The 17128-nt window shown below is 40.8% G+C and overlaps 1 protein-coding gene across 2 annotated transcripts in view; it reads left to right on the forward strand.

Annotated features, from left to right (window-relative positions):
• The window catches only part of RAD50 (RAD50 double strand break repair protein), an 89098-nt gene extending 77988 nt beyond the window's left edge, over positions 1-11110 (forward strand). For both annotated transcript variants that reach the window (XM_085864346.1, XM_085864347.1), the window contains 7 exons: positions 891-1004; positions 1404-1531; positions 4623-4847; positions 5025-5110; positions 5956-6098; positions 6482-6615; positions 9847-11110. In XM_085864346.1, coding sequence (XP_085720472.1) covers positions 891-1004; positions 1404-1531; positions 4623-4847; positions 5025-5110; positions 5956-6098; positions 6482-6615; positions 9847-10033 — 1017 coding nt within the window. In that variant the 3' untranslated portion in view covers positions 10034-11110. The remainder of the gene's footprint in view (positions 1-890; positions 1005-1403; positions 1532-4622; positions 4848-5024; positions 5111-5955; positions 6099-6481; positions 6616-9846) is intronic.
• Positions 11111-17128: the final 6018 nt, after the last annotated feature.

The raw sequence follows: 17128 nt of genomic DNA on the forward strand, positions 1-17128 counted from the left end.
ATGGACTGATGTCTTACAGATTGTGCGTTCAAATCCAGTTGAAGTTATCATTGATAGGGATTTCAATTCATTGCTTCAGGAAGTTGAACTAGTTTGAGGAGTAGTACCATGCCACTGTTGAATTGTCAGTATAAACCCAATTGGTTCATTGTAACCTTTTGGGTGGGATTATCTGCCTGGTTTACCTCATTTGGCCTACATTTGATGCCAGTTCACTGTGGTTGACTCTTATTCCTTTCCTTTGTTGCAGGTCATTCTGAATGGCTATGGGTCTGACCCTTTCCCGATACATAAGGCATAAAAATACCATCGTAAATGAGCAAAAGTGGTGTTGACTGCTCATTATGGCACACAGTGATTTCCCTTTGTGGATTTAGATGATGTTATGACTTTTAAGGGGACGAGGACAGTCCAAATTGCAACAGCTCGGTAATTATGTTTGGAGATATTGAGATTTTTTGCCTGGTGTTGGCTTAATGGTTTGGGTGGTGGGCTTTGGATCTGAGGGTCCTGAGTTCAAATCCCACTCAGCTGTTGAATTAATACCAGGTGGCGTTGACTCTGCCTGTCATTCTTCCGAGGTCGGCAAAATGAGTGCCAGTATGCTGGGTTCTGTATTGGAGTAGTGACCCGTCCAGGATTCTGTCCATTCGCCAAGGAGACTGCGTAGGCAGCACCAATGCTGTGCACAGAGTATGGTCCTGATGGATGGATGGATATTGAGCTTTGATGAAGTTGTCAACATTCCCTCTGTCACCTCACTTTTGCATGATCCAATATTTTATTTCCACCTAAGAAAATCCTTTGCGAACTTTTAATTTCTGTTTTTGATGGTTTTGTTTACATCATGTAGCAGCCATGACTTTCTCCTTTTTATCATCTTTGAGCAGCAGAAAGAGAGAGAGATGGAGCTGCTTCGTCATGAGCAGGCAAATGCAGAAGCCCGTCGGAAGGAGATTGAATGCAACATCACGACTATTCGCCAAAATATTGACACACAGCAGGTAATAACTTTTTGCTTTTATCATTTATGTACGTTTCATTATTTTGAGTACAGGGCATTGGTTACTTTACCAAACAGTTAATATAGTTAAAGAATATCTGCTTGCAAATGGTAGGATTCTTAATCCCATACATTTCCTTTCTTGATATTTGTCTTACTTTTTCTCCAAAATGTTTTCATCTCCCCCCCCTCTTATCTTCCATATTATGTGCTCCCAGTACCTGATTTTTCTCATTTTTATTTCGAATTTTGACCTCCACCACTCATGTCCCAGTGTGCCCAATGTATAAATGGTGCCTTTACATATTGCATAGCAGCCATAGTTTTGGTTCATGCAAATTGTTATGAGGTTTGTTTTTCATTCTCTGCCTAATTGTCTCCCACGACTTCTGTTTGGCAGTTGCGCGAGCGCTCCCTTCAAGACAATTTGACACTGAGACGAAGGCAACAGGAACTGACCACTGTGGGAGAGAAGCGAAAATGTCTTGCAGTACAAATGGGGCACATGAATGTCAATCAAATAAAAACGTGTGTGACATGCCATATACATCCCCTCTACATTCCCTTTTCTTCCTCCACAGATGCATGATGTCCAGTCGACATAATGTTTTGTGTTAATCTGAATTATTTCTGAAATTTGCATGAACAATTTGTATTATGATAATTGATTATAGCTGTGTGTTATAGCATCATTGTTGCATTTACTGTAAATTTATTTATTGTTCATTGGAATTATCTTTTGCGGTTTTTATCTCCCGCCGCGTGGCGGAAGGGGGATATTGTTGTCACCCAGGGTGTCCGGCTGTCCGTCTGTCCGTCCGTCCGGGTGTCAACATTTATAGCTCTGAGTGCGATAACTCATAAACTGTTCGCCATATCGATTTGAAATTTGGGTCACACATGTACCACCTGAAAAGGAAGAACCCTATTGCTTTTGGGCGTGGCCGGATCCAAGATGGCCGACTGGGGCGGCCATCTTGAAAAAAATGTTTTTTTCGCCATATCGATTTGAAATTTTAGTCACATATGTACCACCTGAAAAGGAAGAACCCTATTGATTTTGGGCGTGGCCGATCCAAGATGGCCAACTGGGGCGGCGTCAACATTTATAGCTGTGAGTGCGATAACTCATAAACTGTTCGCCATATCGATTTGAAATTCGGGTCACACATGTACCACCTGAAAAGGAAGAACCCTATTGATTTTGGGCGTGGCCGGATCCAATATGGCCGACTGGGGCGGCCATCTTGAAAAAATGTTTTTTGTAATAAATGGAAAACCGCTTATCTGATTTCAATTATTTTTGGTTACTACGTTCCTCACCCCTGGGGAACTTTTTCGAGATGATGACCAAATGGTGTCTTGTTTCCAATTCACCTCCCTCATTATCTGGAATATGTATGACCTTTTTCATTCAATGGCGGGGGATTCCCCATCTCTGATGGTATATTTCATTTAAAGTTGTTTTGCAGTGTTACTTTCGTGCATCAAACGTGATTGCTGTCTCAGTTTACACGGGTGCAACAAGGAATATATATTCACTGTACTTCACTTTCGTGGAAATTACTTTACAGCGAAAAGTACGAAAGTTAGAATCACGTGAAAGATGAGTGAAATACCTTTTATACGTATACCGTACATTTCAAATGTACAGTATATGTATAAAAGGTAGTATACAAAATGGATACTTTGTTTATGCCACCTGTCTCTCAAGAGTGACTTTCACAGTCTTCTGACGTACACTTCCTTCATTTTGATAAAACTATTTTTTACTGATTGCATTAATTGGTGTCTACCTATTGTAACTGTTCTCTTTGCAGTTGCTAAATGTTACTGTGTTCACTGCTGTTCTGCACAGTGCCTTAATTTCCAAACTTGGCTAAATGTATCCAGGGCTCCAAAACTGCCCATCTTATATCTTGTATGATCTTAAGCAGCAGGTTGCTTTGGATGAATTACTAATCCACCTTCTGAAGCTGTTGTCCCTCAGATAATGTTCCAGGAACATTCTTGTTCTTTGTATATATCAATGACACATCAGTCATTGGAAAATACATGATATCACTTTGCAGGCGACTCCACTCGGAAGGAAAATCGTGACTGCCATGCAGGGTGCTGAAGCCTCCTCCGCTGATCTGGAGAAAAGCAACGTTTATGACTTGGAACGTCTTTTCGTACAAGAAAGACATGCATTTTCCCTTTGTCCCTCCATCAGGACCGGCAGACAAATCCCCCAATTGCTTTTTGTGGTCAGTCTCTGGAAAAGGTACAGACTTTGGAATTCTTTGGCCTTGCTAATTGCAATACCACCTCTTGGGAAGATCACATTTCCAAGCTTGTCTCCACAGTTTGCCACTACATCAGAATTTTCTGCAGACCATTCTTATGCCATATACATCTTAATTTGGTGTACTAAGTCTTCATCCACAGTGTGATGGAATGCAGCTCTCCACTGTGGACTGGTGCTGCTACTTTCAATATCCCCCCCCCATCCCTTGAAGTCCCAGAAGCTAAGCACCCAACCCCTTCTGTGTGTCATTGGAATCTGAAGTCAAGAACTTAAATCTCAGGGTCTGCTTCTTGTCACCATCGGCAGGTTGGTGGCCTTTTTTCGCCATTATATTCTTATCTTTCTCTTCCTCCCCTCTCACTTCACCCAGCCTTTTAATGTTACACGTGTTTTGCCGAAAACTATCTCTGAGTGATCTTCCTCAAGTCTAAACCGAAGACTCGCCTCCATTCTTTCATACCCATCTTTTCTCACCTGTGGAACTGTCTTCCTGAGTCATTATCTAGAGTTCTTCTCTTGAGGATATCAAGTTTGCCCACCAAACCACCTCCCATTCTCTCTCATCCTATTTCCACACCCACTTAGATCAACCGTTTTTTTCAACTTTTTTCTGCAATTCATCTCTGCTAGAGTGGGTGAATCTGTTTTTCTGTCCCACCATCCTATTTTGCCTGTTGATGTTTTGCTCCCTGTTCTGCTCTTCCATGAGCCTTGGAGCTTGCTTAAAAACAAATATATTAAGTATGGAAACATTGTAAAACCGTGCATCAACGATCATTTAATGGCACTGAAATGATAGATGAATAGTCCCCCTGCCCTCCCCCTCATAAAAACATCTTTGTAACCCATTGCAAACCTCAGGGTAACATACATTTATTTTATTTTGGCTGCTTAACTATAAAATGAAGTTGCATGTAACCAAAATATTCCCAACAAATGAGACCTCAGTTTGTATGGTGAACCTCCACTCGCATACACCACACCGTTATTTTCTTATGGATGTGTACAATTTGTTAAATTATCTAAGTGTGTATAAACATGTTTCTTACCTCTGCAATTAAAATTTATTTATATTAGCACCATTAAAATTTCCTTTTTTATGAACCGAAGGACTCATGCCTGAGCATATCAAAAGCCACGTAATTTATGAAAAAGAATTCTCTTTTGATGTAACCAGGCATGATGGTGCTTCATTTTATAAAACTATTTAATTTTTTTTTTGTTATTGATCATGAAATGTCAATGAAAAGTGATCAAAATTCAACATGCTCTTTGCTGTTTTCCCTGTGGTCCTCCCCTTTCCTTCCCCATTGATTGCCCTGTGAGCAGTGAGCAGCAAGAGTTGGTGGAGAAGCTGGACAATCTGAAACAACGTCGAAACTGTGCACAAGGGCGTCAGCACGGTTTCCAGGAGGAAATCCAACGCTGCAACAAGGAGTTGCAGGACCCACAGTTCCACAATGCTGCCGAGAGCTTCCGGCGCATGATGATCAAATCGCGTATCACAGAGCTCGCCAACAAGGATTTGGACATTTACTACAAGGCTTTGGACCAGTGTGTGATTAATGACTATTATAGTATATAACAATACTTATGAAAATTCCAATTTAATAGCCCTTTTGATGTGTTTCATCCCAATTAAATTTTATTTGCAGCAAGTTAATATTGTATTGGAATAGTCACTGTGCCAAAGCGATGATCATGTTTATGCAATGATTTGTGCCAACACAGGGCAATCATGAAGTTCCATAGTATGAAGATGGAAGAGATTAACAAGATAATACGTGACTTATGGAGAACCATTTATCGTGGACAAGGTCAGTCTCTTTGAGGACTGAAGTACCTGATGAAGTTCTCTTGAACAAAGAACAACTAGATAATGTGCATAAAGGTGAACGAGAACGGCACTTGGTAGTGCGCATACCTCCGTCAGGCTGAACAGTTTACGTTTTGTATCCCCCGATAAGCTGGATTTGCATCTGGACTTTAACCAAAATCTAATCAGCTTGTTCTTGTTACCTACACAACTCGTCCACCAAGTTTTGTCATAATCCGGCCACAACTTTTGAAGTATCATGCTATATATCGTTTTTAGTGGTGAACAATCACCTAAAAAAATTCTCAATGGTGAAGAATCACCAAAAATAAATTCTGGTGTCCTGATCCAGATCTTCACCGAATCGATTTGTCCATGTCACGTACCCAACCTGTCCACCAAATTTCGTCTGAATCCGTCCATAACTTTTTGAGATATCCTGCTCAGAGACTGACAGAAACAAGACAAATACATAACCTCCATCCACCTTCGGTGGTGGAGATCATGAGGTTGTACTTTATGGTTTCAGGAATTATTTCTAGATCCTGTTGGTATTTAAAGGCAGTTCAGCAATGTCATAACTTGCTGAAACCATCCTTATGGTTGATAAAATTTTTAATGAACTTGAATAAATTTATTTTGTTCAAATGTAATTGATCTTTTTTGTTGTTGTCATCGTTACACCTTACAGTACTATTCTATTTTGATTGTTTGTGCTTGTGCCCCATGATTTTGATGAAATTTCTAAGCATGACTATTTGTTTGTTTCTATCATGCTGTGGTTTCGTTAAAAATTGTCATTTGAAGATCTGTATTAATCTATGTTGTACATCTATTTCCACACAGACATTGAGTTCATTGAGATCTGCTCAGATGCTGATGAGGGTATGTTAACATCAGACAAACGGCGCACATACAACTATCGTGTGGTCAGGGTGCAGCAGGACACACGACTTGACATGAGGGGTCACTGCAGTGCTGGACAGAAGGTAGGTCGAAGTCACATGTGCTACGCCACACATGCACACTGAAGGTTGCTGCAGTCATGCTTATTTTGTCAATGGATTTTGCCACTTTAATTTATTTCATGATTGCAATGCTTTAGGCAATTATCGTCACCAAAACCTTTCATTATAGTTTTGGCTGACATCAAAAGCTAACAAATGTGCCAAGTCAGATTTTTGTCTTCTCTTAATTTGTAGTTTATCATTCCAGACACTGAAATTGTCATTCTTAACAGGATCTTCAATTTATTGATTCAGCTTGATGAAGAAGCACTTCAGCATTTATTTTTAATTGCCAGCGTTTACGAAGTTCAGAAGAATTGATCTCGCCATATTTGTCTAACTGCATCCTCAATTTTCACATTCAGGTACTGGCTTCTCTTATAATCCGGCTTGCATTAGCTGAAACCTTCTGTCTTAACTGTGGCATCCTAGCGCTGGATGAGCCTACCACCAACCTTGATCGTGAGAACATCGAAAGTCTTGCTCATGCCTTGGTTGAGTATGTGTCCCAACTGAAATGACCACACCTGTACATTTTTAAAAATTACACCAGCACTTTTTAGTATCTAAACAGCAATAATTTCATATTAGTTTGTTGGATAATAAAGCTTTTAACGCAAGGTTAAAAAAAAAAAATCGTTTTATTGCACTGACCATCAATTGGAATTATCCTGAAAATTTTTGAACATGCAAGTCATTTCCAACATTTGCATGAACGATTGGTTATTGGAATCATCATATAATCTTTGTACATGACATTATTATTCCATTTGATTTGTGAAGCTTATGCTATGTTAAACACCACCATTATAAACTTCAAGATATCGAGCAGTTTTAGGTGTTCATGCCTTCTCTACTTGCCAAGAGTAAGCTGTGATTATAATTAGCACGTTTGGCACGCCATCAGTGTTTCGTGTCTTTGTGAGATCAGGAGTATAATGTTATTGAGTACAATTAATAAGTTTTACAATCTTGTAGAATGTACATTTGGATATAAATTATTCCTTTTGAGGGTCCTTCCATGTTTGAAGCTTTGTGAGGTGAAGTATTGTGTAGTTATTGTCATAAATTACATGAACTAGCGAATAACCTGTCTTTGCGGCCGGGTTGATTCCCCCCAGAATTGATGTATATTCGTATGACTTCTAATAATATTGTTGCAGGTGACCATGGGGTGGATATGTGGTCAAATATAACACCTACACAATTCCCAATTTAACGATGGACCATCGAAAGGGACTATACGCCGTCTGCCAGGAAAGCCGAACAGATCTTTGCTTCGTTTTTTTTGGCGTACAGAAGACACTAACGAATGAGAATTTGTCGCTGCAATAGCTTCCCCCTTTATTCAGGACTATGAGGTTGAGCAATCCCGAGGAAACTTAACGCGGGTTTTATATGACCACCTTACGAGGATTCACGCCAATTCACAATGGCTGCGAGATTTACTCGCGCTGCAATTGTAATGCCAAGACCAACACCGATGGTGAGAACAGGTTTAATAAATAATGAGAGAAGAACGTGATAACAGGGGAAACACATATCACAATAATTATTTTATACAAGTCTATTATAAATCCTCGCATCCACAATGTCTCAGTTGGCATTTCACGTTTATCTTATTCATACGCCAGATAGTAAGACAGATAGGGAATGACAAGAGGAAGAAAAGCCTAACCCACAGAGGATACCTGTGTGAGATTGTTTAGAAATTGTCTGCTTGGGGGAGCTAATAATGGTGGACCTCTCAGCGGGCAAGGACAGGTTCGGTCGAGTTGTGTCTGGTTCCCTTGGCCTCCTTAGGACAAAAGCTCTTTTCCCAGTGCTGCTGTGTTTGGGGCTGGCTTCACAGGATGTCTCTCTCAGTGCCACCTGAGCATATTGACCTGAACCACTGAGGCGAAAACTTCTCTTGAACTCCACTCATTCTGAACTGTTCCCCAAAGCCTACTGAGTCTGAACTACATGCTGCTCCTTTACACCCAACGCTCCACCACTCCACACACTCACCCCACGACCGCACGCTCATTGGCTCTCCCCCATGATCCTTCGTGCTACGACATGCCTACTGCTGCCGGCAAGCCATGGCGGTCTTTATCCCAGCGCGCAGCTGTGAGGTGTACTGGGGTCGTCCTTGTAGGGGATGTGCTTGGCTTATGGAGCTGGGTCAACAGTTCACTGTGGGTGGTATAAGTAGCTAAGAGCTTTGGTGAAACCAAGAGTGCGACAATTAACCTTTTAAAAATCCATGAAATAATTTCAATGGCGAGATTAACTAAAACGTTCTCCATTACTGAGTACGGATACTTTTGCTTGTCGTGTTATGAATCGAACATGCATTCTTGGGGGGTGATGTTTGGACACCTTATGCAACTAAACCTAACCTAACTAAATACAAGACGTAATGACTCGGTAAATCAATACAGAACATCATTAAATGAATACGAAAATTTAATGTAATAGAGTGGAAAGACCTCTTATCATTCACTTGTGCTTGATGGATTAGATACAGGTCGTTTTTCACTCGCATTGTTGGGTTTGGGGAAAGTTTTATGAAACTTACTCAACGAAAGTTACCTGATACAATATTACTCAATTATGACGTCCAAAGAAGTGCAGTCCACAGTACAGCACGACATGCAGATTAAAAACGAAACAGGAATGATAGCAGATTTAAAATAAAAAACCCCGTTTAATGGCACCCGACCGATTTAATGGATGTTAATTTACAATACAATAGCACTGTATTATATTCACAGCCTTAGCTTTACAATGGAATAATGACCTTCCATAGTCCTTGAGAGCACATGTCGAGGCGTCGATCACCCTTTACTGAGGCATAAAGACGTCGATGTACTTGAGAGAAAACTGTTCATTATCTATCAATGCATGCGGCCGCACGGAGAGCAGAAAACACCAGGAACACCAATTAGTAATTGAGGAACCTCAGAGAATGCTCTGCTCTAATAGCAGAGTCACCCCCTTATATACGGTTTTATCTTTTAATTAATTTTATTACATAATCGCTCTTCCTTTCATCCAAAGACCAGCTGGATTATCAGCTGGCTTATGTCTTTCAACATCAGTATATCAAAAACAGATAAGCTGGACCTGGGGTTTTCCAGATCCAATTACACACTGTTCTTTTGGATGATTCAAGGTTGACCACACTTATCTCGTACACAATATTCCTGTGGAACACAGCAAAGCAGAAATATATTTATATCTTTTAATTATCTGCAAGCGAGTGGATTGAGTTGGGAAGAAACAAAAAGCTTTAAAAAAGGTACGAATCCCAACACACATACACTTTTCTTTCCGTTTTCACGGACGAAGCACATTTGCTATACCTTTAGACGCAGGTGCGGAAAAAGAATGTGCATCAGCAAAAATACATGGCCTATTGCGAAAAGTGCTCTTCACTTTATTCATTGCATATCAGCGAAAATATGTGAACCGGGAGTGCGTATAATGAGGAGTGGGTGTAATTTTAAAACCTTCTAATTGGAGCACCACAACTTGGCATCACCTTAAATCACTTTATGTTAAAAAAAAGAAAAGAAATTTCTCCATCCCACTTATATCATTTTTTAAAATGTATTTACATTTTTGTCAAATTGGCAAGTTTGGTGTATTCTCTATTATGACTTCTGGTGGGCAATGCGGGCATGCTTATTTGTTGTTTAAATGCTCAATTCACAAATGTGGTGCTTTTTATTTTTATTTTTAGAATCATCAAAAGCCGATCTCAGCAAAGAAATTTTCAGCTGATGATTATAACACATGACGAAGATTTTGTGGAACTCCTCGGTCGGTCTGACTATGTGGATCAATTCTACCGTGTCCGTAAGAACTTGGAGCAGAACTCTGAAATCACCAAATGCAACATTACATCACTGCACCCATGTCCCATGTAAACCATGTTTAGTTTTTCATAGTTTGTTCATGTGAGGCAAAGGTTTTTATTTATTGGTATTGTCAGAGACAGAGACAGAGACAGAGACAGAGACAGAGACGGCCGGAGTGTGTGTGCACGTGCTTTAGGATCCATTAAATAGAATCTCACATGCCTCATTATACAGCTCACCATCCACATTATTGGTGGTTTTTGCAGGTTTCATTATTATGATCTTTACTGTGTGTGTTAGTGTTATCGTGTAAAGGTGCTGTGCACAAAGTATGGTTGTTTCATAAAGGGAACAGGACACATCACATTCATAAAGGGAACAGATTGCAACATCGTAAAAAAAATGCCATACATGCATTGTCAACTGAAGATTTTGTCTGAGAACAAGGGCACAGATGTCTGAAATTTTAGCCACAGAGCCTTCAACTAAATAGGACACATTTGCCAACCCTTTCTTAAGGGGTATTTCTATTAAAACTTTTTATTCCCCACATAAGTGAGCTCATTGAAGAGCTAAATCAGGTTAACAGACTGATAAAAGAGCAGAGGGGAAGAGGCAGATAAAAATGTAGATGCACCACAGTTTGTGAAAGGCAATGGCAGACAGAACAGATTGGGGTTCATCAAATTTATAAAAAGTCATGTGGTTCGAAGAAAAATCCAGGAGGTGGTGATGACAACAGTCATTTGAAGCACGAGGGTAAAAAACAGACAACAGATAGAGTTGGCTCAACAGATGACTAAAGATGGTATAAAGCAATGGAGGTGAGTTTCAGATGAAGTTGGGGAGGTAATATTGTAGGGCTTTCTGCAACAACGTTTGCAATATAAAGGGGCTGAGGAAGCTTGGAAGGAAGAGAGGGTGAGGTGAAGTGAAACTGGAAGGCTTGGCAAATGTGTCCCATGTAGTTACCAGTTGAAAGCAAGATGGTGATCAAAACACAAGACCACTGAAACTTTGATCTCTATCAACGTACATTTGGTTGTGCTTCCATGTTTTGTCACTATTTTGCGATCTCACCTTTTGAACTACATTGCTTGTGTTGTTTTATTTCTTCAATAAAGTCTTACATTTTGCATTGCTCCATTAAGAGTGTACTTTATGGTACCACAGTAATAAGATTCAAACTTCACAAAAATATTTTTCCTTCGAAACCCCCCTCCCTCTCCCCCACAAAAGAAACAACCCCCGTAAACATTATGTAATAAAAACAATGAGTGGAATCTCAAATTGAAATGTACATGTTCCTGAAACCATTCAAATCGTTAAGAATTTTGTTTTTCTCACTTTGGCAGATGGAGCAAAGCTTCAAAACTGAATTGTGGTTTGTTTGTTTCATCATGTGACAAAACGCATGGTGCACGAACATTTTGAATAAAATATGTGACTTTAAATACAGACTGCTGCACATGCATCAGAAAAAAGACCATCTGAAGCTAGCTTTGCACATCCAATTACATTACGAAATGCAATCATGTTTCACAGACTAAACAACGCGATTGTGCTTCATTTACCTGTCTGGCTTTTTTGGAACTCCATGCACTAATGAGCATTAGGTACGATAATGACATAAATAGCATCAAACTGCCCTCAGAAACAATGCTAAACATCTTTGCAATCTGCTCTCTCACAAAAGGATTGGATGACCATCTCCACAGCATCTGATATCGATTCTGCACGAGAATACTTTTACAAAAGCCTACTTTCTCTCGTACATTGGTTCATCCTGTATGCGACTATCCTATCCATCTGCTCAGCAGTGGTGATGCACTTGTGGTCGACCAGCTTGCTTTCTTAACATTGAAGGCAAATCCAACTGAGGGCAACTTTACTTCACTCTGTAATGCAACAAGAGAACAACAAGAGTGTTCATCTTTGGGCAAGGCAGAAGCTATCATCTTGCAAATCTCAACGCTGAACCTTCCAGCCATTCTCCATAAAAGTCCTGATGGCACCTTGTCAATTCCATCTCTGGAACATGCATTCCCTCCTTCACGTCCACTGGCCTCACCACAAACTCTGCTAGAAACGAGGCATAATATTTCAACTTGGTGTTTACCTCAAAGTTTCGAGGACTCAATCCATCCTGCACTGTCCCCCGGCTTATCCTGTCATGCTCGCTGCTGACGGGATATGTCTTTATCACTGGAGAAGGTAGATTAAGTTCTGTCCAGCATCGGTGATTGGCCCAGATGCCATTATCGCCTGTGCTTTCAAATCCTGCTTTGCTGCTCTTGCTACTGTCTGGTCTGGTTACCTTCCATCTGCCTATCTGAAAGTTGGCCAACATCACTCTCATCCACAAGGATGCAAAAATAGATCTTGGCAACTTCAGACCCATAAGTTTCCAGTTATTAAAAAAGTAATTAGGTGAGGGGAGCAACCATTGCGCAACAGCCAATCAGAACGAGGCATTCAGGAAAACCACTGTACGATCACTGTACTTCTTATTCCGTGGCTTCTTTCTTTGGTTTTAATAATTGTTATGGCTTCAATTTCGAGTGACGAAGGATCCAATTTATTGGCGATTCCATGGAACAAGTTTGAATTGCGAACATACCCCGTGGGAGTTCATTCGTACAACTCTCAGGTGAGCGAAAGTAAGGATGACAGATAGTTTTGGAATTTGGTAAGATTTTCATCGCATCAGAAAAAGAAACCAGAACACCTCACAAGAGTGAGGCAAGTTTCATATCATCATTTGCGACTTAATTTTGCCCAGCGCATTTAATTTGCATTAAAAAAAAAAACAATTTTAAGACAATGGGCCGAAAGGGCTGTTTCTCGGCCCAAAGGGCCGGAATCGCACTTTGGACTCAGTTAATGTCTACACATATGTGTCTCGTATATGCCTGTCAATTTTCATCGAATTCTGTTCACGAATAATGGAGAAATAGACGTTAAAATGAACTGTACACAAGAAAAGAGAGAACACGAGCGGTGCTTCGACCTCGTGGGGTGGAAGACCCCACGGGGTAAAAAGTGGAAGAGTTCATTACTTACCAAATTCCAAAACTATCTGTCGTCCATGCTATCGCTCACCTGAGAGTTGTACGAATGAACTCCCACGGGGTATGTTCGCAATTCGAACTTGTTTCTCCCCCCCCACCCCCTCGAGCTGCGAGCATAACAGTTCTAAAACATATCTTCAATGAGCCCTACACAAAGCAGCTGGATGTATGCACAGTACAACACTGTACGTACGCAAAAAACATCTTCCACGAGCCGCGAACGTAACCTGCTTCCTATACGTGTATTGTGGCTTTGCGGGATGTCTCACTATGTGCACTTTAAACATATGGTACTGTACATACTGTATTGTACCTGCACAGCATAAAGATAGTTTCGTGGGATGTCTCACCATTGTAACACTTCATTTCCCGTGATGCCATCCCCATGAGTTACAGAATGAAAACACAAACGGCATCTATTGATGTATCCAGTAATTACCGGGTCGCCACATATAGTCAGGTGGCTCGGTGAAATTACCGTTACTGACCGGATAAAAGCATCAAGTTTTGCATGGAGTCAGGGTTCAACATAACTTCAAAATCTGGGGTGGGTACAATGCTAAACGACTTCCGCTTTCGTCTCATTCCAAGATAGCCGCCTTGATCACACCACACCTGATTAAAGACCAGAGTATTGACTATTTACCCTCTTTGTATAGCTATGTAGTACATTTTACGCCACAAAATAAATATTATAAGACATAGGACCATAAGGATTTTAATTTTAAACATTTTAATGTTGATAGAAACAAAAATCATGGCCAAATTCAAGATGGCGGCTATGTTTTTCAGGTCGGAATATATATTTCTCGCAGTTTAGAGTATTTTGCATGTTGCTTTTCATGAGGTTGTTTTAGGAGGAAATAATGCAGCATTTCTGATTCCTACAAACCTGTATATGAATACCCTAATATACTTTTAATGCAGTAATGTACTTTTTACATGTATCTGTCTTTTAGAGTTCAGGCAATTTCATACATCTGCATTGGCAAAGCAGTGAGCAATCTAGGTTGGCTTTGGAACATTTACATGTAGTGCAGTCCCCTTTGCATGAACATCTGATTAATTCTCTGCAAGCCTTAGAGACCTCAGGAATTGTTATCCAAACAGGCAACCATGTTCCAGACTCCTTAACCCAGCCAAAATCTTGGGGGGAAGGAACCACTTGTTGAGTTTCTGTGCTGGTTGTCCAGATTCCTGCCTGGTATATCACTCGTCGAAGATGTTGAAGCAACGCATTCTGATTAGGTGGTAAACGATCCATTGAAAGATTTCTCCGACATAATAAATCCTGTCTTATTTAATTAACAGAGGTCAGTGGGCTGCTTTTATCACACAGGATAGCAATTCGTCTCAAGAAGTTGGAAGTTATTGGAATCAATGTCAAGTTGCAGAAATTGATGTTCTGCAATATGCACGAAAGTTTCTGTTACATCTTGATATGCGTGCCACGCCTGCCACACTGACTTTTTTTCCCTTTCCCCGGAAGGCAGATGTCGTGTCGCATCCAGATATTGCATGGAAGACGGGCAGTGCAACGGAATTTTCTGGTCCAAGATTAGCGCTGATAGAGTTTATTCTATAGTATCTGTAATTCCTGCCCATACCAAAGGCAACTCAGACATCCACTAAAGGTGGTGTCCTTAAAACAGTGAAATTGGCCAACAAGTATGACGATAATATCAGTATCTACAGTGCGTACTAAAACGCTTTTGCTGCCTTGCTTTAGAGCATGGAGTATGTGAACAACAATCCGCGTGTCCCCTTCCTCGTGATTATATTTCCCCATTTGTAAGGATGACCCTAGCGACAAAACAGACCCATCCGATGTGATATGGAGAGATGTTCCTTCTGGATGCCTGAACTGTGCAACCATGCCAGTAAGAAAGCTTAAAAGCTCCTTTTTATTTTCTGGATCACGTAAATAGCCTAACCAATTCCCTAGTAGCTTTGCCTCTCTCTATATCGAGTGCAGCCTGTGGCTGCTGGTTGCATCATTGGTTGGGACGTGGCTATGCCGCTGATGCAGTGTCCCCCTTACCAGTACACTGGTACTCATTTTGCTGACCTCGGAAGGATGACAGGCTGAGTCAACCTCCTGGTGTATTAATTAAGTGGCGAACGGGGCTTGAACTCAGGACCCTAGGATCCCAAGCCACCACCACAACCACTAAGCCAACACCAGGCTTCGTAGCTTTGCCTGATCTGACACCTTTCTGCGAATACTATTTCGTCTTTTTTTCTCAAGTAGATTCTTTCAAACTGTCTGAAATATGTGTCCCAAACTATGTCTATCCTCTTTGTATCTTATAGATGCTTCTGTTAGTGAGGAATAAATACTTTGTCAGCGTACTCACTGAAGGTAGAAATTCCATTAGTTGGAAGGCAGTGAACAATTTCAGCTCCATCCAGTACCTTACAGTCAAATATTCCTGGTGGATCCATTTCATCAGATGGCTCGATACATTTCAGTAAATCTGATTTACTGCCCGGTAGATGAAGCTTTCCAAAATTTGATAATGAGAGTGGGAATGACTGTATCTCATGGGCAAAAAACTCTTCCAAATCAGATTCCCTGTTTTGCAAAGCAATATATAGCTGACCAAACAGAGCTACATTGTTTTGCAACACCTTCATTTTCTTCCCTTGCTTTGACACTTCCTTTTCCTGAGGTTTTCTGAACAAAGCCAATTAATTATTCTTGATAGTATCATAAATAGAATGGGTACAATCCTCAAGAGCACATTTCACATAGTTCTGGTACTGCTTTCTGCCAGTTTTCTCAAGTGCATACAGAGAGGTTATCACTGATTCATCTGCACAGGTGCGGTTGTCCAGTGAAACTAGTTCTGGGAAATCATCCAAAAATAAACATTACACTTTGAGACTGATTTATGACTGGCTATGCCTGTTGTATCTCTCCAGACTGTGCATCAGTATCTGATTGTCGGCCATCTTGGATTTCCATGTGTCACGTGACTTCCATAAGGTGTTGAAGGTGGTACCCACGCTGAAATCAATCTATAGGTTCTATAGAAACATACAAATTCTGGTGTTTTTATCCGCCAAGTAACGGTAATTTCTAAATATGACACTAAGCCACTTGACTAATATAGACATTACCCAATGGAAACATTCAGCGTATCTTCGTGTAAATCGCCATCTTACAACAAACAGCACCATCTGAGTTGTTACATTTTACAAATGCTCAGCATAATCTGCCTGCAGATAGGAAAGACGTCATGTCCTGTGAGTTAAACAATGGAAATGTTCAGCATATCCATTGGTGTAATTAGCAGCTAGCTACATCCGGACTAATTAGACAATGGCATCACTCACCACATCTATTATCAGCTTCCGAATACAGCACCCGTAAAAATCCCCCACAAACAATGTGCAGACTACTCACATCCTGGATCACAGTGCGAGAGCAAAGCAGCCAGCTTAAAGGCCAAAAAGGACCGGTATCCCTTCTCCCCTGTGCAAACGCTGAAGGGGACTTCATGGTAAAGCCCATGATGCACTGCCGTTCCCTGAAACCATGTGCACTAAAATATCAAAAACAAGCAGGTTCTGCCCTTGGATTTTAGGGTGAACAGGAAGGCATGGGTGACGTCTGAACTTTTTATGGACTGGATCCATACCCGTTTCATTCCTCAGGTCGAGAGGTACCTGGCAGGAAAGAACCTTTCGTTCAAGGTACTCCTGCTGCTTGACAACGCTCCTGGCCACCCCATGGCCCTGAACGGCGCTCACCCAAGCTTTGAGGTCATGTTCCTCTCACTGAACACCACCTTTCTCATCCAGCCGCTTGACCAGGGGGAAATATCAACTTTCAAGACTTATTACACCCAGTGCACCTCATCTTCATCATCAAAATAATTAATTTTTTTTGTATATGCTGTCAAGGCTCTTCTGAGAGCTAACACACAGAACATAACAACAAGAGGGAAGGAAAAAAACAGTGTGGAACACAGCCGTGAGGAAGGGAGAAGGATGGGTGGGGTACCCAGGTCGAAAAACCAGTTAAAACCAGTACACATTTTCAACTGGTCTCTATTGGTTCTAATTGGTCTTTAACTGGTCTCTATTG

This window comes from Eptatretus burgeri, chromosome 18 (assembly GCF_056783735.1).
Source record: "Eptatretus burgeri isolate ZD-2024b chromosome 18, Ebu_testis_v1, whole genome shotgun sequence".
Lineage (NCBI taxonomy): Eukaryota > Metazoa > Chordata > Myxini > Myxiniformes > Myxinidae > Eptatretus > Eptatretus burgeri.